The sequence below is a fragment of the Castanea sativa genome, chromosome 6 (genome assembly GCF_040712315.1).
Source record: "Castanea sativa cultivar Marrone di Chiusa Pesio chromosome 6, ASM4071231v1".
Lineage (NCBI taxonomy): Eukaryota > Viridiplantae > Streptophyta > Magnoliopsida > Fagales > Fagaceae > Castanea > Castanea sativa.
The window spans coordinates 59175890-59200502 of record NC_134018.1 but is presented as its reverse complement, the minus strand read 5'-3'; the positions used below and the strand labels follow the sequence as shown (position 1 = coordinate 59200502).

The following is a 24613-nucleotide window of genomic DNA, read 5'->3' as shown; positions in this document are numbered from 1 at the left end:
AGAAAGAGAAATAATAAAGAAGTAGTTCTCGGCTCGAGTCCGAGGAGATCCATTTGTCATTATCGTTCGTTATTTACTTGTGTTTGCTTATAAAAGCCTGTTATCAAGTTCCCAGTACTTCTAACCTAGGTTTCAAGCCCACACTCTACAAATTTTATTGTTTAAGGCTCATTGGGCCTGAGTCCGTGATTGTCTTTGGGTCCAGGTGCAATTGTGCACTTACAGTATAGCTTGTTTTTGTATAGGTTAGTTTTATTAGCTTATTTTAATTAAAAAGTAAGTTATGAAAAGTAAAACTATTCTTAGAAAAGAAGTAACAATTAAAAAATATACATAATTGAAAAACCTAAATAAATTCATTGGAAAAGTAAGGCAAACTAAACAAGCAAAAATCTTCATATCACATTTTGTTTTCTTTATAATAACAAAGATAGAATAAATATTACCTTTTGAAATATATATATATATATATATATACACACATATAGTCATAAAATATGCAAGCAGTAGAAAACTTATATACATACAATTTGTAATTGTGATTGCTTAAGTGGATGGCCATTTTTTTTATTTTCATTTTTGTCATGTAATGCATTATAAATATACTAAAATTATTAATATAGTTTCTCCTAAGTGGCACTCTATTATCAAAATTTTCCAAAAAATATAAAAGAAATTTTATTCTTTATATATATATATATAATTTTGATAATTGACTATAATTATTTTAATAATAAAAGTGGAATCTTACATGTAAGGATTAGAATTGCAGACTAAACCCACCAAGAACAGTGGATGTCAACTCAATAAGTCCAAAACAATAAATTTGTTAGAAAATAGATCCTACAAGCAAAGTACAAAGCCACGTAAGTTTAGGCTCAAGATTGACTGGGCTCAAGTTAAAAGGACACATAAATTCTGCATAATATCTCTCATAAGCAAATTTGAGGAAGAAAATGTTCTTATATTGATCAAGTTTAATCATTTTACAATGAGTCCTTCTGTTTTTCTCTTTTTTTCTCTCCCTTCTTCCTCTATCTCCTCCCATTTTTATGGAGGTCATTTCCTTATATAATTCCTTCCAAATCTCAGCCTTCCACTTGTTCAATTTCTAGGGAATCCTTTAGATGCTTGTCTCATTAAGGCCTTCTGGTAGTAGTAGGAAGGACTGTGAGCTGTGAAGATACTGTTTAGGTGTCATTTCTTCATAAATGCGGTCAGTTCAGTTGGTGTAGTGCATTAAATGTAGAGGTGACAGTCACATTCCTAGATATTTCTTATTTCCGTTACTGATATGACTCTGCTACCTCCCTTGGAGCTCATCTTTTCAGTATGGTTGACTTCCTATAGCATTCTTGAGATGCCTTTGTTCCTCAAGAACCTCAATTACCATGCTAGTTTTCATTTTTCTCCTCGGTCTTCTAGTCTATGTGCACATGAATTTTTAATTGTTCTTGAGTATTTTTTTTTAATTTATCCATATATCACATGATATTGAAATTTATATTAGTTATTTTTTAATATAAGAAAATAATATCCAAACTTTTAGTCAGACTATTCTAACCATTTACTTATGAGATACTCTCGAAACTTTAAAGACTAATAGTAAACCGATGAAACTTGAGAACTTTGAATTTAAGACGCATCATTTGAGTCCATTGAACTTGCGTCGAAAGAAGTAGAAGCTGATATTTGAAATTTAAAGTTTGTAAACTGGCAAGTAGTAACATCTAGACGACAAATGCCGGGTCAGTCAATATATAAAGTATAAACTACAGTATAAAGCAAACAAAACAATACAAAACTTAGCCAGCAAGAACTCACCGCTTTGGCGCTTTAGGCCCTTCCACATTCCAATGAGGTCATCATAAATATGAACATATATGAACCTCGTGTGAATTCCATCACCTAGCAAAACTGTCCTACAATGTCTCACATTTAACCAACAAAACTTACTTTCGTTTGGTTGGGCAGGAGACACAAATACGATTATTAACCTGCTACATTTGTTTGTCGAAATAATGAAAATTTTTACTATATGGTCTTGGTCTTGGAGTAGTTAAAAACTTAAAAGAAACACAACAAACAAATATCCTAAGTTTGGCCCATCAAAAAAAAAAAAAAATTCCTATGTTTGGTACGTACTGTCATATTATGCGGCCACAAGCCCACAAGTCAACAACGTAAGATAGCCTTACCCAATGGTATTTGAGTAACTGTATATACAGTTTAGCATTTCAAAATTTTTTAAAGTTTTATTTTTTATTTTTTATTTTTTAAAGTTAAAAACAGTTAAGACCGAGGGGAATTTTTGATTTTTGAAAAAAGCAGTCCAAAAGTAACAAGAAGATTTGTATAAAACCAGGATTAATGGTCTGGTCTAGTCCATTCCAAACTCCTTCAACTGCTTTGTGTGTTTGACAAGGTGTTTCAGTTTTTTCTCTGAGAAAACCGAAAAAAAAAAAAAAAGAGAGAGCTTTGTTTTTGCTTTGCCTCCAAGCCATCAACTTTGTCATTTACTGAAGTATTTTCCTGTCCAAAGGGTACGTTTCTTTTGGTTCGAGCGTGTTACACAATTCAACAAATTTCAGGGTTTTTTTTTTTTTTGTAATCTTTGTTTCTTTCATTGTTGTCTTGTACTTGGGTTGGTGGGTAATCGAAAAGTGTAGTGGTTGTGGTGGTTTTGTTTGTTATGGTTTTCTGAATCTGATGGTGGGTTTACTGTCTCTGGGTGGTTAACATTAATGTGTAATTTATTTATGTATCTTTTTGTTGGGGAAGCGTTTGTTCTAATATGAATTTTATTTATTAAAAGATAGAACTAATATGTGCTCCTTATAAAGATTACCCTTTTGTTTTTTTTTTTCCTCTTTAATTTGTCGGTTGGATTTTAGGAACTGCCTTTATTGTGGCCTCTAATATTATGGTTGGTTGGCTCTGCTAATAAATAAGAAGTTTTAAAGCGTTGTATTTTTAGTTGTCAAAGTTAATAATTCTCACTGCTTTTTTTTCATTTGGCACTAAATTATTGTAGCAGCTTTTATTTTTAGTCTTTATTTTTCATTTGGCAATAAATTTCCTTGTGCAGTTTTTATCTTTTTTAGTAATTGTTGTAACAATATTTTATGACATTATAATTAGAGAGTGGCGCTTTGTTCTTTTTTGAGTTTCATTTTACAGTTTGATGATGCATGGTTAATGCCTTGCTGAAGTTTGTTCTCTGTGTTTGAACTGTTTTGTAGGAATTTAAGATGTTTTTCTAGAGAATTTTGATTAATTTTTTTGTTTGGAGTGAAACTTGTGCTCCAAGTTGAACCAGCAATGGATGAAAAACCATTCCCTGCGTGGTCATGGCCAGTGAAGCAGTGTTTGAAAGAGTTTAATGTGAAAATAGATAAGGGTTTGAGCAGTTATGAGGTTGAGAAGCTGCGTGAGAGGTATGGTTGGAATGAGCTCATCAAAGAGAAAGGGAAGCCCTTGTGGAGACTTGTATTGGAACAATTTGATGACATGCTTATAAAGATACTTCTAGTTGCGGCCTGTATATCATTCATTCTAGCTTACATGCATGGAGGTGAAGCAGGAGAGTCTGGATTTGAAGCCTATGTGGAACCATTTGTGATTGTCTTGATTCTAGTCCTCAATGCCATTGTTGGAGTTTGGCAAGAGACTAATGCTGAAAAGGCACTTGAGGCCCTTAAGGAGATGCAAAGTGAATCTGGAAAGGTTTTAAGGGATGGTTACTTTGTGCCCAACTTGCCTGCACGAGAGCTGGTCCCAGGGGATATTGTGGAATTGCGAGTTGGAGACAAAGTCCCTGCTGATATGAGGGTTGCAGCTTTGAAAACTACGACTTTGAGAGCTGAGCAGAGCTCATTGACTGGAGAGGCAAATCCTGTGTTGAAAGGCACTGAACCTATATTCGTGGATGACTGTGAATTGCAAGCTAAAGAAAATATGGTTTTTGCAGGCACAACAATTGTCAATGGGAGCTGCATCTGTATTGTCGTTAGTACGGGGATGAACACTGAGATTGGGAAGATACAAACGCAAATACATGAGGCTTCTCTAGAAGAGAGTGACACCCCTTTGAAGAAGAAGCTTGATGAATTTGGGAGCAGACTTACTACTGCAATTGGGCTTGTTTGCCTTGTTGTGTGGGTCATAAACTACAAACATTTCCTCTCTTGGGATGTTGTGGATGGATGGCCTGCAAATATTCGTTTTTCTTTTGAGAAATGCACATACTATTTTAAGATTGCTGTTGCCCTTGCAGTAGCTGCCATCCCAGAAGGCCTTCCTGCTGTTATAACAACTTGTTTAGCTCTTGGAACTAGGAAAATGGCACAAAAGAATGCAATTGTGCGGAAGCTTCCAAGTGTAGAAACTTTGGGATGCACAACAGTTATTTGTTCAGATAAAACTGGGACTTTGACGACAAATCAGATGTCTGTGACAGAATTCTTCACTTTGGGAGGGAAAATTACGGCTTCTCGAATCTTTCATGTTGAAGGCACTACTTATGATCCCAAGGATGGGGGCATAGTTGACTGGACTTGCTACAATATGGATGCCAATTTGCAAGCCATGGCAGAAATATGTGCTGTTTGTAATGATGCTGGGATCTATTTTGATGGTCGTCTCTATAGAGCTACTGGTTTGCCTACTGAGGCAGCTCTTAAGGTTTTGGTTGAAAAGATGGGGGTTCCAGATGCCAAGGCGAGGAGCAAAATTCGTGATACTGAACTTGCTGCAAACTATTTGATTGACCGCAACTCAGTCAAATTAGGTGAGCAGAAAAAATATTCTTTGTAAGGTGTAAATTATGTGCCATGGTGAAAGTTTCTATATTCATTCACTTTTGCTTAATACAGGATGTTGTGAGTGGTGGACAAAAAGATCAAAACAGGTTGCCATGTTGGAGTTTGATCGCATTCGGAAGTCAATGAGTGTTATTGTCCGGGAACCAACCGGGCAAAACCGACTTCTTGTCAAGGTGAGTGTTAGATTGTCGTCTTTCTGGTTTTTGTCAGAAGGATAATGTCTAATGTATAGCCCGTCTCCAAATTTCTTTTACAAGTTGGTTTTAAATTGTGTTGTTGCTGTTGGTAAAATGAGAAGAAGATTAAATGGTGTCTTTAATTGACTTGGTAGGTTGACTTCATTCATAGGAAGTATTGACTAGATAATTGACTTGTTATATTGTATGTTGTAACATGTTATACTGATTGGACAAACAATAGAAATGTGTAAATGCTACGAAGCGATTTTATCAAAGAGTGCAACAGGAATTTTGTAAAATTTGAGGTGACTAGCCTCCTAGAACATGAGGGAGAGAATAGAGAAATTTGGGTTTTATTCTTATTGTGTTCCATTCCTTCCTTCACATTACATAATTAATACAAATAATGGGAAAACCATCCTAACAAATAGAAACTAACTCCTATCAAATACAAATTTCAAACAATATCATCCTAATATACTGCTTCTTATCTATCCTCATCTGCTGTTGCATATTTGTTCAAAGTCAAACTTCATCTGCTGCTAGCCTGCTACATATTATTCAATTTCAGATTGATCTGCAACTGAACTGATATGCTGCATATTGCCTCAAGCCTTGTCCATATCTTGTGTTGTCTGAATTTTGGACATAACTGTAAACAGGCTGTTAAGTTTCATTGTTATATATATATATATATATATATATATATATATATATATATATATATATATCTTCTATTTTTCACTACTGGAAGACTTCTGAATTGACTGGGAAATCATCCTTACTAGTGTCACCTTGGCAAAGCTGGCTCTGTATCTTGCTCAGTGATGTTTGTTTGAATTCTTACTCCTTTAGTAAATTTTTTACAGAGTTGACTTGTCAAGTCTTGAAAACCATGTTCAGTAGTGATATTGTCCCTTTGATGTTTACTCTGAAGCTTTATGTTTAATATCAAGGTTTTGGATTTATTTTTATTTTTTTCCTTAAAATATAAACTCATTAAAATTAGTTTTTGGGAAAATTTCCAGAAATTGGAATTGCATCTTTACAGTATTTTTATGATAAGCATTTTTCCTCCCAATAAAATCTTTGACTGAATTGTATGGTTTGAGATTTATTCCTTCAGAAAGTTCCTATACACCCTTCTTATGTGGTTGGGTCAACATTGCCTTATTCACAAACTGGTATCATATTTGGATGCTTATTTAATCTAGTGTTCTTCTACAGTTTATTTAATTTGGATTTTCAGGGTGCGGTTGAGAGTCTACTGGAGCGCACTTCACACGTCCAACTTGCCGATGGATCCGTTGTTCCAATAGATGAACCTTGTAAGCAACAATTGCTCTTGAAACTCGTGGAGATGAGTTCAAAGGGATTGCGCTGCTTGGGTTTGGCATATAAGGATGAGTTGGGAGAGTTTTCTGACTACTATTCTGAGAGTCATCCTGCCCACAAAAAGTTGCTTGATCCGGCTTCATACTCCTCAATTGAAAGTGACTTGATTTTTGTTGGAGTTGTTGGTCTAAGAGTGAGTATAGGCCACATTTTTTTTTCACATCAATTAGATTAATTGTTCTATATCATTTAAAGGTTTTTATTTAATAATTGAATTGAGCAGGACCCTCCACGTGAGGAAGTTCATAAAGCAATTGAGGATTGTAGAGGAGCTGGGATTAAAGTTATGGTGATAACTGGGGATAATAAGTCCACCGCTGAGGCCATTTGTCGGGAAATTAATCTATTTTCTAAAAGCGAGGATCTTAGAGGGAGAAGTTTAACAGGTAAAGAGTTTGCGGCTCTCTCGCCTTCACAACAAATTGAAATATTGTCTAGACCTGGAGGGAAGGTGTTCTCACGTGCTGAGCCTAGGCATAAGCAAGACATTGTAAGGATGCTGAAGGAGATGGGGGAAGTTGTTGCAATGACTGGGGATGGGGTAAATGATGCACCTGCACTTAAACTTGCTGACATTGGGATCGCCATGGGAATTACTGGTACTGAGGTAAATGGCCAGTTAATCTTTAGGGCTTCTATTGTGGGTTGCCACTCTCTCTCTCTCTCTCCTGCTGTGAAGTGGTGCCACCACAAGCCTGTTCTCTATTCTAAAGGGCTTTGTGGCACCCACTGTCTAATTATTGTTAGATTTTCCTTGCATTAAAACGATCCTCTGACTAGTTAGAAAAGATGTGTTCATTTTCTCTTCAACTTCAGGCCCTGTCGTATGTTCTTTAAAAATTAGAGTGGTATGTTAATAATCCTTCATGCTTACACAGGTAGCAAAAGAAGCTTCAGATATGGTATTGGCAGATGATAATTTTAGTACCATTGTTTCAGCTGTTGCCGAGGGTCGCTCAATTTATAATAACATGAAAGCCTTTATTAGGTACCATCTCTTAGTTTGTCACCTTTCACCTTTTGAATGGTTTGAGGAAGTCATTTTTATTTCCTCAATTTGCAGGTACATGATATCATCAAATGTTGGAGAGGTAATATCCATATTCTTGACTGCTGCCCTGGGGATACCAGAGTGTATGATACCTGTACAGCTCCTGTGGGTGAACTTGGTTACTGACGGACCTCCTGCAACTGCTCTTGGTTTTAACCCTGCTGATGTTGATATAATGCGAAAACCACCCCGCAGAAGTGATGATGCATTAATAAATTCTTGGATTCTTCTCCGTTATTTGGTTAGTATTCGTTTACACTCTTCTTCCTCACTTCCAGCTTCTGTATGGCAGAAGTTAGGCTAGCCCTTGCTTGTCTATTATATGCTGCTATCTGAAAGAATAAGAATTGTGGCCTAATTCCTTGATTGCAGATAGATAAATATTTTCACTTTCTAATAAAATTATTGGGTGATAATCCCATTGGTTTGTAATTCATAGTGCTCCACATCACTGACAAAAAATAGCTAACTTTATGTGCTAGTATTTGCAATGGTTTAATGTCCTAGTGAGTCTTTTGTCACCATGTAAGCATAGAAGTAGATAAAAAACATTAAATAGTTAGATAAAGATCTTTTCTATGTAATAATTAATGTTAAGAAATGGGAGTTCTTTAAAATATTTTTATCTACCATGTCCTGTCATGGCAGTTGGGATGCTGTGGACAGGACATGGTAAGGAGAATAACGCTGGTGGTTTAGTTGAAAATTAAAATTGGAATTATCTGCATTGGCATATAAGTTCTGTTTCTGTTTTCTTTTTTAGAAAATGGAACTTTCTGGAAAAAATTATTTTAAGCCAGCATTTAAATTTGTTATAATCACTAGTTCACCAATATAGTAAGTATAAAATGTCAGTAAATACAGAACTGCAAAATACTTGCTTAATTTTATATGTACATGCATAATATGCCTTTCTTGAATTATATTCACAGGCACAAAACTATTATTTACCAACACATTCTCACAATCATACATTATAAGGACCAAATTTTTATTTTTTATTTATTTATCATGCATTTTAAGTAAAATAGTGGTGTCTTAAAGTAACACATTTTACAGAGAGTTTATTGTTCAGTTGCCACTAGAGTTTTTCTTTCTCACATCTACAGGTCATTGAGCAAACTGATACATGTAGTAGATTTTAGATCATGAAAAATTTGTAGCACCAAAACAAAAAATTATGGAAACTAATGAAAATTTTTAACTTAGTATGGAGAAGTAGTATATTGCAAGATCAAACTTTCTATCATCCACTCCAGGAGATAAATCATTGATACTTAAAATTTTACTCCAAATCTCAATTAGATGAAGTTTCTTGTTAATAAACTGCATCATGCAAATATTTATGCTTCCCAAATGGCAGGTAATTGGTACTTATGTGGGCATTGCAACTGTTGGCATCTTTATCCTGTGGTACACTCAAGCTTCATTTATGGGTATCAATCTTGTCAGTGATGGGCATACACTAGTTGAATTTTCTCAGCTTCGCAATTGGGGAAAATGCTCGTCATGGTCAAATTTCACCGCGAGTCCATTCACGGTTGCTGGGGGTCACATGATCTCTTTTACAGACCCTTGTGACTATTTTACCGTTGGTAAAGTGAAAGCAATGACTCTATCCCTCTCTGTCTTGGTGTCCATTGAGATGTTCAATTCATTGAACGCCCTTTCCGAACACAACAGCTTGGTCAAAATGCCACCTTGGAGGAACCCCTGGCTTTTGGTTGCTATGTCAGTCTCATTTGGACTTCATTGCCTCATACTTTATGTCCCATTCCTGGCAGATGTGTTTGGTATTGTACCATTGAGTCTGAGTGAGTGGATTTTGGTCATCTTGGTTTCAGCTCCTGTGATTCTTATTGATGAGGTTCTGAAATTTGTGGGAAGGAGTCAAAGATGGATAGCAAAGGAGAAGATGGCATGACAAAATTTCAGGCTCAATATTCTTGTGGAAGTAATTTCTATCAGGTCACAGATTGGGAGGTCCCTTCTGTGTTATGTTAAATAACAATTCTTTCTTAAATTTAGGATTTTATATTTAAAAGTACACACTGGTCACATGTATTCATTAACATCTGGAAAAAGTGTTAGTCCAAGTCTTGTTTCATTGGTAATCTCCGGCGTCAAATATGCTAAATTTTGTTTCATTCTTACTATGAGGTTACAAAACATTGTGTTTATGGCTCTGGTTTGATAAATTCTTCTATGGGCCCATTTGGGATTCACTCTATCTCACAATCAGTTCCGTCGTTTGAATTTCTGGCTAGTTTAATAAACATTTTTTAATCCATAAAATTTTTCTTTCAAATTTTTCAATATGTACATATAATTTAAGAAGTTGTCAGAGTCATTTGTAACGTGACCAGGAAATACTGTTTGCATGATTATTGGTTCTATACTTTTAAAATCTAAGTTAGCATCTAGTACACACGGACATACTGGTATGAAACGGCAACACGAATAATATTTGAAAAATTACAACATGACACAACTGATAGGATTCCATTATGACATGAGTATGATATAGGTACAACATCCAAAATAAAGTACACGTGCTTCCTAGGTTAGCATAGCCTTATATCAATGATAAAATTAAAAAAAAAATGCGGGTTTCAATTTGTTTAACTTGCAAAGTCTCTTGCCATTAAATAAGAGATTTGAAATTTGATCTCTATTTACACAAAAAATTGATTGATATATTGACCAAATGATAAAAAACAATCAACTAGATGATAAAAACCATTCATTATAAGGCGGATGTCATAAGTCAAAATTCTATTACATTTATAAAAATAAAAATAAAATGATACAATAAAAAATACATGTTAATCTTAATTTGTTAGAATTCATAGATAAGGGTAAAAAAGGCTTAAATTTCTATTTATAGTTTGCTTAGTTTTTAGCTTTTAGTTTTATGTCTTTGTGTTGTTGTTGTTTTTATTTTTTTATTTTTTTTATTACATATATGAAAACTACCTTTTAGCTTTTTTATCATACATTTAACATAAAGTATACCAAAAATTATATATTTTAATAAACACTATGCAAATAAGTTATTGAAAACAACAAGATCCGCATAATGATATAAATATATCAAGCTTTAAAGCATTCAATATGCTTAATAAAATTTTGAGACTCAAACTATATATATATATATATATATATATATATATATATATATATAGTTTGGCTCCAAACATGCTATCAAGATATACAACTAATTAGCTAAGAGTTTGTAACTGAACTGGTTAGCATTTCCCAGTATTTCCAACAAATACATTTAAGGTTTAAATTATCTCTCCTCCAACTATTGAATTATAAAAATAAAATAAAAAATGATATACAACTAATTAGTTATGCTTGAATTAAAGATTTTAGTTGCTGTAATTAAAGTTATTATAGGAATATTTTAAAGTTATGAACAAAAGAGAATGCGATCAAAATTAAGAAATAAAAATAAATGAAGATTTAAGACAAAATATGAATCACAAAAACAATCATACTCTTGTATTACATAATCATTTCTTCTTACTGTTTGAGATCCGCTTATTTTGCTGTAATTGAAATCTTTTTACTGAAAGTATTGTAGATAAATGTAAAAGTTAGTTAAAATAGTACAATTTGATCTATGAATAGTACCAAAAAGTGTAGTGTGACTCATTAATAGTAACAAAAATAAGTTGAATAGTAAAATAAGTTGGCAAAAAATAAGCTAACCAAACACAACCTATTTAGTTGAAACTGAAAACTTTTTAAGCTGGCTTTTAAGCCAATGCCAAACATACACTAAATAAACTTTCTAAGATACAAACCAATGTTACTTTCAATAAAAGAATAAATATACGCATATGAAAAATTCTATGGTAAAGGAATGGTACACATGATGATTATAATAATGTATTTCCAAGTATTTTAATCTTCACTATTCCTTCAAAAATATAAGGGTAAGTTGCAAATTACATCCCTAAAGTTTGGAGTTGACTGGATTTTACATCCCAACGTTTCTGAACTTTAATTTTACACCCAACGTTTGGTTTCGTTAGCAAATCACCCCCGGTTAGTTTTTGCTGTTAACTGTCATGTCATCTTGCTGATGTGTTTTTTTTTTTTTTTTTTTTTTGTGTGCCAAATAAGCCCCCACATTCTAAAATATTGGGGTGTAAAATCCAATCATCCAAAACATTAAGGGTGTACTTTGCAATTTACCCAATTTTTTAGAAGGGTCAGTTTCACGCGAAGAGTTCTTCTGGGAAAGCTCAGACTCATACTTGGAGAATTTTTTTTTTTTTTGGGGGTCAAAAAGTTATTTTGGTGTCACTCAGAAACTTCCATGATACTACATTGCAATGTAAAAAGGCATTAATTTAATTGGCACTTGAAAGTTGAAAGTTTGTTAGGACAGTTTGTTAGGACGATAGTCACACCAAAAAGCAAGTCTACGTTATAGTCTTTTTTAACTTGCATCGAATCACCCTCTTCCTAATTCGTCGTTGACTTTCCTCAGTTATATTGACAACCCCTTTCACGGCTTTCCTTCTCCTTTTAGTTTCAGATCTTCTCATCCAGTTGCTCATAAATTCCGATGGCGCTTATCACCAACAAAGGAGCCTCATATTCCTCTTCCTCTTCCTCAATCGCCCACCAATCCAAGAACTTTAATTAGTTTGATGTTTTCTTGAGTTTCAGAGGTGAAGATACCCGCTCTAATTTTGTAAGCCATTTGTATCCCGCTTTGTCTAGCCGGGGTATTCACACCTTCATCGATAATAATCTCGAAAGGGGAGAAGAAATTTCTACAGAACTTTTCAAAACTATCGAGAACTCAAAGATGTCAATTATTGTATTTTCTGAAAATTATGCATCCTCCAGTTGGTGTTTGGATGAACTTACTAAGATTATTGAGTGTAGGAAAAATAAGTGGTTGGTGTTACCAATTTTTTACAAGGTGGATCCATCAGAAGTTCGTCAGCAACAAGGAAAATTTGGAGAAGCACTAACCAGGCATGAAAAAAGATTTAAAGATAAAAAGAAGGTACAAAGGTGGAGGAAAGCTCTATGTGAGGCAGGCAACATTTCTGGTTGGGACTACAAGAACAGGTATTTATTTAGTGACTATCCTTGTTAGTTGTTCTGTAAGGTCCATTTAAAACAATATATTTTCAATCCATGAGTTACATGCCACTTACTTTACTTCAGTTATGAGATACAAATTAAACACCTTGCATTTAATTTATGTTCTCATTTCTTTTTTAAATTATATTCGTTAATTGTCTTAAATACTCTGTGAATGGCAGCCACAATGAATACGACTTTATCCAAGCAATTGTTGAAGAGGTCTCAAAGTCTAAACTAAATCAGATGTAATTAGATGTTGCTAAATATCCAGTTGGAATAAAGTCTCGTGTAGAGGATTTAATAACATATTTAAATATTGAATCAAATGAGGATGTTTACATGGTAGCGATTTGTGGTATCAGTGGAGTAGGAAAAACTACAATCGCCAAAGCTACTTATAACAAAATTTTACATCATTTCAAAGCAAAAGTTTTTCTAGAGAATGTTAGAGAGAGCTCAAAGACAATTGAAGGCATAATTCGTCTACAAGAGATACTTCTTTCTAAGATCTTAGGGTATGAGAAATTGGAAGTGTGTAATGTATCTAGTGGAATCGCCATGATAAATGAACGTCTTTGCGGAAAGAGGGTTCTTATCATTCTTGATGACGTGGATAATTTTGATCAGATAGAAAATTTGCTTGGAAAATGTGATTACTTTGCTCCTGGAAGCAGAATCATTATGACAACAAGAAATAAACGCCTGCTTGTTACTCTTGGAAATGGTATTTCAACCAATATATATGAGGTTAAGGAATTAAATGAATATGAAGCTATTGAACTCTTTAATATGCGTGCCTTTGGAAGTAACGAACCCAATGGAGATTATTTGGAACTTGTGCATGAGGTTATACATTATGCCAAAGGCCTTCCACTAGCTCTAGAAGTAATGGGTGCTGATTTGCGTGGAAGATCTAAACTTGAATGGGAAAATTCTATAAAAAAGTATGATAAAATTCCCCATGGAGGTATTCAAAAGATATTGAAAATAAGTTATGAAGGATTAGATGAAAACGAAAAGAACATTTTCCTTGATATTGCATGCTTCTTCAAGGGATATTGCATGGATTATGATAAGGTTGTGGATATACTGGAAAAATGTGATTTAGAACCAGTAGATGGTATTTCAAGACTTATTGATAAATGTCTTGTGACTATTAATTATGGTAATGAATTGTCGATGCATGATTTGCTACAAAGAATGGGTAGAGAAATTGTTCGACAAGAATCACCACAAAATCCAGGAGAACGCAGTAGACTATGGCGTTGTGAGGATGTTCTTAACGTATTAACTGAGAATATGGTATGAGTTGTTTTTATTCATTTTCTCCCTTTTTTTCACTTGAAAAATATAATCACTTTTTTTCCCTTTTAATGTGGAAGAAATTTTAATATTCTCAAGATGATTTTTTTTAAAAAATTTATTATGATAAATTACATATTTTGTCCATAATTTAGTAAATATTATATTTTAATTTGGTAATTTACTTTTGTTTTGTTTTTTTTGTTTTAATCAGGGGTCGAATAAAGTTCAAAGCATAATGTTATATTCGCGTAAGCCAAAAAGGTTGCACTTAAAGGCACAAATGTTTCGTAAGATGAAAAATCTTAGATTGCTTACTATTCGTAATGTACGTTGCTCTGGACATCTTGAATATCTTCCCAATGGATTAAGGTTGCTTGATTGGCATAAATATCCATTAGCTTCGCTTCCATCCCATTTTTCTCCTAAAAATCTGGTTGTACTCAACATGGTTGGTAACCAATTAAAGAAAACATTCAAGCAGGTATGGTCTTTTATTTTTATTTTTTTGAGGATAAATACTTTTTTTTAAAGAAAAGTTTGAAGTATAATTTAATTTTTGAATTTTTTTCATCTACAGGGTTTTGCATTCAAAAACATGAGATATGTGAACTTCAGTCGGTGTGAATCCATTAGGAAAATACCTGACTTATCAACGAGCCCAAATATAAAGGAATTGGATCTTAGTGATTGTAAAAATTTAGTTGAGATTGATGACTCCGTGGGGCGTCTTGATAAGCTTGAAGTGTGGGACCTTTCGTTGTGCGATAAACTTGAAACTCTTCCGAGTTGTCTCACGATGAAATCTCTTAGATTTTTTGATCTTAATTTCTGCAAAAGCCTTAAGAAGTTCCCCAATGTTTCGCGAGAAATGAAAAGTTTAAAGGATTTAAATTTGTGCGGTACTGGAATTAGTGAATTGCCTCCGTCATTTGGGAATCTAACTGGGATGATTCGGTTAGACCTTGGAAACTCGGAGGCGGGAGCGGGACATCTACATATTCCAGGTAGCATCTATAATCTACAACGTCTTGAGCAGCTCTATCTTCATGGCAATTTCACATTTTTGAAGGACGTGGAGCTACTACGCAATTCTTACGGAGGCTTTTCCAAATATGCTTTTCCAAGCTTGAACAGAATATCTGTTTTTGCTGTTCCAAATCCCTCAGAAATGGATTTTATTTTGAATTATTGTTGTGCCCCCTCGTTGGAACGTCTATGGATCTCTGACAGCAAAATTGTTACCTTCCCAAAAATCCCTGGCAGATTGAGGTATTTAGATCTTTTTAATATTAAACTTTGCAATGAGCTTGGGGAAATTCCAAGCCTTCCACAAAGTGTAAGATCTGCACAAACAAGCGAAATATTCGATCAGGTATTAAGAAACAGTTTCATTTACCTTCACAAGTACTACTTGTCGATTAATTTTGCTAAAATGTAGTAATTTGTTGAATTCTCTAATTGCATGCAGATTCGAGAAATGATAAGGCTTCCACCAAATCTTCCACCATGCCACATGTTAATAGTTCCACACCCAAACTCATCTTCTACAATATCCCCTGCGTTTGTCCCCTCTTCGAATTACCGTTTTCCTGAGTATCGATGTGTGTTAGATGGATACGGGGATGAGATTCCAAATTGGTTTAACCACCAAAGCAATGAAAATTCAATATCATTCTTGATTGGTCCAGAATTTCCAACAATTGCTCTGTGTGTTGCTATTGAAATAACTCCTACCGAAATTGTAAAGGCTCGGGGTTGCGAGTTTGTTTATCACGCCTTCATTTCCATCAATGGTAGTAAACGACAGTTCGAAAGAAGATATTTTTCATCTGAACGTGTTAACCAGCTGATGTTTTGTTGTAGATCTCAGAGCTCATTGCATGAACTATTTGAGGGCTTGAATCTAGGTGATCGGAATCTTGTTCAGATTTTCTGTGAAACCTCTCTTATTGCTGGAAAAATTGCTCCTGTGATTACAAGGGTAGGGGTCCATGTACAATGCATTTGTTCTCCTCAAAAATCCCAAGGCTCTCAAATTTCAAAGAGCATTGTACAGCGAAACAGGCGGAGACCGTCTCTTCTCCATGGTTCAAGTTTCATCATGCGTAAACAGTACAATACCAAGCAGCCAACTCGAAGTACCTTTTTTCAACCATTACTAAAAGCACGAAAAGTGAGCAAAAAGAGAAACAGGCCCTTGGCTCAAACCCACTGCCAGTGTCCGAAGGAGGTAGGCTCCACATATTCAACAGGACCAACTTCAGTGTATTCAAGCAATTCGGACAGTCCGATTATCTCAAGAGCTTTGAATGGTGGCGGGTCATCCTCGGTTTCTATGTCTTCTAATTCATGGCATTCTTTGGATGTGACAAATTGGTCTGAATTTGATTTTGGATTTGAATCGACCCTTGGTGATGGGTGGTGATGGGTTTAATATGGGTTCCTCCTCTTAAAACAATGATTCTGACTTCCGTCCATTTCCACAGTCAAAGAACATGAGACCCTCTTGATCAAATTTCAACAAAAACATTGGAAGGTACTATAATTACTTTGAAAATGTTTTCCATTGTATCATCTTTGTTTGATATCATTTGTGTCTGTTATTACATTGAAATATTCAGTCCATAGCTCATTGATTCTAATTTTTTTGATTGCTTAACCTTCGTTGAGGTGCAGCAATTCTGTTTTTGGTGTGATTTGGGTTTGTTTCTCTGAATATGGTCAATAACTTGCAGTCAATGTATGTGGAGCAGAGGAGCTTTAACTATCCGGCCATCTACATTCCTTTTTGCTCTCTTCCAAAAAAGTAGAAAAACAAAAAAATTAATTCTGGATTTTGACTTAATTTTTTTTATTAAAAAATTACAGGTTGGAACGCCGTGGAGGACCATTGATGACGAACAAGGCAGCAGCATTGAGTATGAGGTATTTGGCTTTGCAAATACTTGATTGATTGGACTGGTCTTGATGGTCTTTTTTCTTTTTTGCTTGTTTCTGGAAGTGATTGTAATTTTTTTTTTTAATTTGTTGCTTTTTTAACAAAATAAGAACTAAATGCATTATGACTGATTTAAATTATATTGGTCATGTTTTAGCTTGTGGTGAGGTGTTGTCAAGAAGTATCATCTATTTTTAATGAATAAAAATTAATTACCAATTACATGCTACAACGAATAGCCTTGTCCTTGCAAGTGTATTCAAGTGAAGAGCACTATGAAATGTTTTGATGAATGAATAGTTATCTCCATGAAGATTTTATTGGGACCTAATTGATTTATCAATTCCGATAGTGAATGTCTGAGAATGAGCTTGACATCAAGTAGTCATTAATAATGCATCATAACCTCATTGATTTGTTATGAAACCAGGCACTTAGAGGGAATAGTCATGGACTTGTTGCCGAGGCTTGGAATGAAATGGTCAAAACTGTTCAATGGGACATTGGTCTCATCATGACAAAGATGCTCTGAGGCATAGATACAAACATTTGAGAAGGCAATATAATGACATGAAGGTTCTTCAATAGGGTGGGTTATCTTGGGATGAAACAGGAGAAATGGTAACTGCTGAGATTATGTGGATTCTTATACCTAGGTGAATTGCCATTTATCCATTCTTGTATCTTTAGATAATTTGTTGCTCTATTATGTTGCTTATATATAAACAAATCCAGGTGCATCCTGATGCTTGGTCTCATAGAAACTAATATGTTTCAAGTTGTCACAAATTGTTGTTGTATATGTTGAAGGGGTTTCTAATGAAGCTGCAGAATTTCTTCATGCAATGCAAATTTCAACAATGAAGACCGAATTTGATGATTGGAATGTTTCTTGTTTCAACATTGAGAACTTCGCATAATACAAGAAATTGATTGTCTGCTTATATTGGCTTATTTTCATTGTATTGTTCCTTTACCTACAATATCATTTGCATTATCTCAATTTTTTTCATTGCTATCCAAAATCTGATGTTGTAGAATTGATAATTGTACTTATTTCTACTTGATTTATGGAAATCCAGCTTCTGATGGAGGGTATAACCATGTGGGTCAAGATATTGGATGCATGTAGTGGAGTAGGTGAGATTTTCTTTTCACAAGCCTATAACAGGCTACAACATTTGCTGAGATTTTTGGATTCTTCTGAAGGTGCAAAATTTCAAATAACTCTTATAAGTTTCAAATTAAGTTCTTATGAATAAACATACCATAATAGAACTCTACCAAATTTCAAATATTTGTTTTTGATACACGGAAATGACAACACTGATGAAAGGAAATATTACTAAAGTCACACTCTAGACACTGAGGACTATCAGCTGGGACTGATGCTCTCTCTCTCTCTCTCTACTACCTGTAGTTAGAAAGGATATGTACATTCAATTTATGACTTCCTAGATAATTTATGAGCATTTGCATAATTATTCATGAAGGCCATATGAAAACTCTAGCATAAGTTAATGTAAAAATTTTGACTAAATATTGTTGTCATAAGTTTAGTTTCCCAATAATGCAATTACTGCATTTAGATTTCCTGAAAGTATCGTGTAAAAGCAGTGAAATCTCCCCCATTTCTAGTAATGTTTGAGATTGATGTTGGTAAACAATTTGGAACAAAATAATTGTTCGAATTTTTCTTTGGTATCCTTGAGAATAAATTTTTGCGTGTAACAAGAGTTATTTTGAAGTTGTAGGTGAAGAGGGTGACCAATTCTTCACTCGTAGTGTTTCTCATGGATTATATTAACCTTGAGTTAGAGCAATTGCACATGAGGAATAAAATTGGTCCTACATGCAATCCTCAAGCTTCAACCTGGATGATTGCATCATGCAGTAGAAGATTTGGCGTTCTGGGTGGCAAAGATGTACTAGAAGATCAAAATTTATGCTTGATGAAAGATTACAAGGAAATAAAGGATCTCCCAATTCAGAATGATTTTGCTGGTGATGAGATTTGCCAAACAATGACAGCCAATGATGATCTTTGGGAAACTTATATCAAGGTGACATGCTTTCTCATTAGTAATGTTGCTAGGATTGAGGATTTTCCTGTTTCATTTCCTCTGGTTGTCATTAAAGATTACCCTGCAGCTTGGACGTGTGTGCACACACACACTTTTCTTTTTTAACATATATTTTTTCCCTTGATGAAATGATGTTCACACTTTCTTCATGAAGTAAATAAAATGTTATTGGGTAACATAGGTTGTATAACATAAGTCATATTTATCATTGAACATTGAACAGGATAATTTTGAGTAGCTTTCATTTTAAAATTGCATTTTTCCTGAGCATCCGGATGCAATTGCATGCAGAGATAGGATCTCAGATTTGTGATTTGGGATTGATTTATAGTATTGAAATTCAAATGGTAGATCAAGATACTTGGAGATAAAAGTGGAGATCAAGCAATATCCATCTTGGGAGTTTGAAAATCTTATCAGAGAAAAAAGAAAGTCTGCAACTTTTTAAGCCCCAGCATGTTCTCAAAAAGTTCACAGAGTGCCATCAAGGAGTAGTTGAGGAGAGGCAATGTATACTCAAAACGTATGTGAATATTGAGGAGTTGGGGAAGCTTGCTAGCTGGTATAACCCTAGAAGGAAAAACGTTATTGACTTCAATTTCTAATGCACTTTCTAAAGAGTGATTTACATAAGCACTCTCTACTTAAAATTGTAAAAAAAGATAGAAAGCTCTATGTAATTTGTCCAAATACCATCTAAGTCTCTGTTTTGCAGGTAATTGGTACTTATGTGGGCATTGCAACTGTTGGCATCTTCATCCTGTGGTACACTCAAGCTTCATTTATGGATATCAATCTTGTCAGTGATAGGCATACACTAGTTGAATTTTCTCAGCTTCGCAATTTGGGAAAATGCTTGTCATGGTCAAATTTCACCACGAGTCCATTCACGGTTGCTGGGGGTCACATGATCTCTATTACAGACCCTTGTGACTATTTATCGTTGGTAAAGTGAAAGCAATGACTCTGTCCCTCTCTGTCTTGGTGTCAATTGAGATGTTCAATTCCTTGAACGCCCTTTCTGAACACAACAGCTTGGTCAAAATGCCACCTTGGAGGAACCCTTGGCTTCTGGTTGCGATGTCAGTCTTATTTGGACTTCACTGCCTCATACTCTATGTCCCATTCCTGGCAGAAGTGTTTGGTATTGTGCCATTGAGTCTGAGTGAGTGGATTTTGGTCATCTTGGTTTCAGCTCCTGTGATTCTTATTGATGAGGTTCTGAAATTTGTGGGAAGGAGTCAAAGATGGATAGCAAAGGAGAAGATGGCATGACAAAATTTCAGGCTCAATATTCTTGTGGAAGTAATTTCTATCAGGTCACAGATTGGGAGGTCCATTCTGTGTTATGTTAAATAACAATTCTTTCTTAAATTTAGGCTTTTATATTTAAAAGTACACACTGGTCACATGTATTCATTAACATCTGGAAAAAGTGTTAGTCCCAGTCTTGTTTCATTGGTAATCTCCGGCGTCAACTATGCTAAATTTTGTTTCATTCTTACTATGAGGTTACAAATCATTGTGTTTATGGCTCTGGTTTGATAAATTCTTCTATGGGCTCATTTGGGATTCACTCTATCTTACAATCAGTTCCGTAGCTTGAATTTCTGGCTAGTTTAATAAACATTTTTTAATCCACAAAATTTTTCTTTCAAATTTTTTAATATGTACATATAATTTATGAAGTTGTCAGAATCATTTGTAACGTGACCAATAAATACTGTTTGCATGATTATTGGTTCTATACTTTTAAAATCAAAGTTAGCATCTAGTACACGCGGACAAGGTATGGCTATGAAGCAGCAACACGAATAATATTTGAAAAATTACAACATGACACAATTGATAGGATACCATTATGACATGAGTATGATATAGGTACAACATCCAAAATGAAGTACATGTGCTTCCTAGGTTAGCATAGCCCTATATCAATGATACAAATAAAAAAAATGCAGGTTTCAATTAGTTTAACTTGTAAAGTCTTTTGCCATTAAATAAGAGATTTGAGATTTGACTTCCGCTTATACAAAAAATTGATTGATATCGTGACCAAATGATAAAAAACAATCAACTAGATGATAAAAAACAATCATTATAAAACGGATGTCATAAGTTAAAATTCTATTACATTTAAAAAAAAAAAATGATGTAATAAAAAATACATGTTAATCTTAATTTGTTAGAATTCATAGATAAGGGTCAAAAGGCTTAAATTTCTATTTATAGTTTGCTTAGTTTTTAACTTTTAGTTTTATGCCTTTGTGTTGTTGTTTTATTTATTTATTTTATTTATTACATATATGAAAACTACCTTTTAGCTTTTTATCCCACATTTAACATAACTAGTGTTGGCTGCACGTGCAAGGCACGTGCTACCCTATTAGTGAGAAAATTAATATAGATTTTATGTGTGAAACTGTGAATTCTGACTCACCCAATTTGACTATATTAAAAAAGAAGTTTAAAAATACAACAAAATATCATAATATTTTTACAATATCTTCATTTTTAAGATCTGAATAAATATATATTTTTTATTTTATTTGAGAGAAATACTACATTCATAACATTTTTAGAACAAATTCTAAATGACAAATTATTATTGGTTTTAAACTGATAACATTGTTATTATTATTCTCAAAACATTTATTTTCAGTTGTGGTTGGTCACAATCTCATATTTTATTATTTTATTTCGACCGGTAAGAAATTGATACTTCAATATTTGTAAAAATATTATGAAATTTATTGTGTCGGTATAACAATATATATGTCAGCTTACATAAATACTTAAAAAAAAAAAAACACAAACCGATTACTGGGAAAAAAAAAACTTTTGACACAGTAGAAATTAATGTTAAAATATTGTGGACTTAGTATTTTTTTTATTTGATCTAGAAGAAATTGATATCTTAATAATTGTGAAAATATTGTGATAATAATAAGTGCTGTAACATTTTCTCAAAACATTTATTTTCAGTTGTGGTTAGTCACAATCTCATATTTTATTATTTTATTTTGACTTGTAAGAAATTGACACGTCAACAATTGTGAAAATATTGTGAAATTTGTTGGGTCAGTATAATAATATACATACCAACTTACATAAATATTTCAAAGAAAAAAAAAACACAAACCAATTACTGAAAAAAAAAAAAAAAAAATTAGGCATTGTAGCTACAGTGCTAGTTGAATAAAGTCAATAAACCAAAAGCACTATAGCTCCAATGCTATCCATCAATAATACATTACTTATGATTTGTTGTGAAATTAATGTTAAAATGTTGTGGATTTAACATTTTTTTATTTGATATATAAGAAACTAAGATCTCAATAATTGTGAAAATATTGTGATAACAATAAGTATTGTAACATTTTCTCAAAATATTTATTTTCAATTGTGGTTAGTCACAGTCTCATATATATATATTTTTTTATTTTGACTTGTAAGAAATTGATACCTCAATAATTTTGAAAATATTGTGAAATTTGTTATGTCAGTATAACAATATATATGCTAGTTTATATAAAGATTAAAAAAAAAAAACACAAACCGATTATTGGGAAAAAAAAAACTTTAGGCACTATAGAAATTAATGTTAAAATGTTGTAGATTTAGCATTTTATTTATTTATTTGATCTATAAGAAAATGAGATCTTAACAATTGTGAAAATATGGTGATAATAATAAGTGTTGTAACATTTTTTTAAAAACATTTATTTTCAGTTGTGATTGGCTACAGTCTCATATTTTATTATTTTATTTCGACTGGTAAGAAATTGACACGTCAATAATTGTGAAAATATTGTGAAATTTGTTGTGTCAGTATAACAATATAAACATCAGCTTACATCAATATTTAAAAGAAAAAAAAAACACAAACCGATTACTGAAAAAAAAAAGTGACTAACTAAACCAAAACATTGTTGTAGCTACAATGCTACAGTGTATTGTGATAACAATAAGTGTTGTAACATTTTTTTTAAACATTTATTTTCAGTTGTGAAATTTATTGTGTATTATCACATTATTGAGTGTCCATTTGGCAATAAAAGGTCTATTTGGTAAGAGATTTTTAGTAATATTATTTAAGTATTGTGAAAATATGTGTGAGTGAAAAAATATTGTAAAAATAAGTGTACTGTTATTTAAACAACAAAAACTATTGTTTAAACAACAACACTAAACAAGCCCAGGGCTTTTTGCTAAATATAAGATAATTTTTTAAAAAATTTTTATATTAAATATGTGACAACAAACTTACACTTATTTTATTTTTTAAATTGAGACAAAAAGAAAAAGTAAATAAGCAAACATGAAAAAGCTTCGAATGGACACTGATTTTTATTTTATTATTTTATTTCGACTTGTAAGAAATTGACACGTCAATAATTGTGAAAACTAAACCAAAGGATTGTTGTAGTTACTGTGCTACAGTGTATTGTGATAACAATAAGTGTTGTAACATTTTTTTAAAACATTTATTTTCAATTGTGGTTGGCTATAGTCTTATATTTTATTATTTTATTTTGATTTGTAAGAAATTGATACGTCAATAATTTTGAAAATATTGTGAAATTTGTTGTGTTAGTATAACAATATAAATGTCAGCTTACATCAATATTTAAAAGAAAAAAAAAAACCAATCTCATATTTTATTTTATTATTTTATTTCGACTTGTAAAAAATTGACACGTCAATAATTGTGAAAATATTGTGAAATTTATTGTGTCAGTATAACAATTAAATGTCAGCTTACTTCAATATTTAAAAGGGAAAAAAAACACAAACCGATTACTAAAAAAAAAGAAAAAGAAAAAAAAAGACTCACTAAACCAAAGCATTGTTGCAGCTACAGTGTTGCACAGTGCAAAACGTTGTATGAACAGTGGCAAAACACTGTAGCGACATAGCTTCTTTTTATATAGTTAATAGAAGTATACTGAAAATTGTATATTTTAATCAACACTATGCAAATAAGCTATTGAAAACAACAAGATTCGCATAATGATATAAATATATCAAGCTTAAAGCATTCAATATGCTTAATAAAAATTTGAGACTCAAACTATATATATATATATATATGTATGTATGTATGTATGTATGTAATGGCTCCAAATATGCTATCAAGATATACAACTAATTAGCTAAGAGTTTTGTAACTGATCGGGTTAGCATTTCCCAGTGTTTCCTACAAATACATCTAGGGTTTAAATTATCTCTCATCCAACTATTGAATTATAAAAAATAAAATAAAAAATGATATACAACTGATTAGTTATGCTTGAATTAAAGATTTTAGTTGTTGTAACTAAAGTTATTGTAGGAATATTTTAAAGTTATGAACAAAAGAGAATGTGATCAAAATTAAGAAATAAAAATAAATGAAGATTTAAGACAAAATATAAATTACAAAAACAATCATACTCTTGTATTACATAATCATTTCTTCTTACTGTTTGGGATCTGTTTATTTTGCTGTAATTGAAAACTTTTTGCTGAAAGTATTGTAGATAAATGTAAAAGTTAGCTAAAATAGTACAGTGTGATCCATAAATAGTATCAAAAAGTGCATTGGAACCCATGAATAGTTTTACACATATGAAAAATTCTAAGATACAAACCAATGTTACTTTCAATAAAAGAATAAATATACACATATGAAAATTCTATGGTAAGGGATTGGTACACACGATGATCATAATCATGTATTT

At 32.8% G+C, this 24613-nt stretch overlaps 1 protein-coding gene and 1 pseudogene across 1 annotated transcript; both read left to right on the top strand.

The window, feature by feature from the left end:
* Positions 1-2323: 2323 nt before the first annotated feature.
* Positions 2324-9628, top strand: LOC142638920 (calcium-transporting ATPase, endoplasmic reticulum-type). The gene is made up of 8 exons (XM_075812997.1): positions 2324-2543; positions 3243-4789; positions 4875-4996; positions 6252-6530; positions 6621-7004; positions 7276-7385; positions 7461-7689; positions 8812-9628. Exons 2-8 carry the CDS (start codon positions 3322-3324, stop codon positions 9370-9372), a joined length of 3153 nt encoding a protein of 1050 aa, XP_075669112.1. The 5' UTR covers positions 2324-2543; positions 3243-3321; the 3' UTR covers positions 9373-9628.
* Positions 9629-11938: 2310 nt separating this feature from the next.
* Positions 11939-20421, top strand: LOC142638918 (disease resistance protein RML1A-like; annotated as a pseudogene).
* The last annotated feature ends 4192 nt before the right edge of the window (positions 20422-24613 follow it).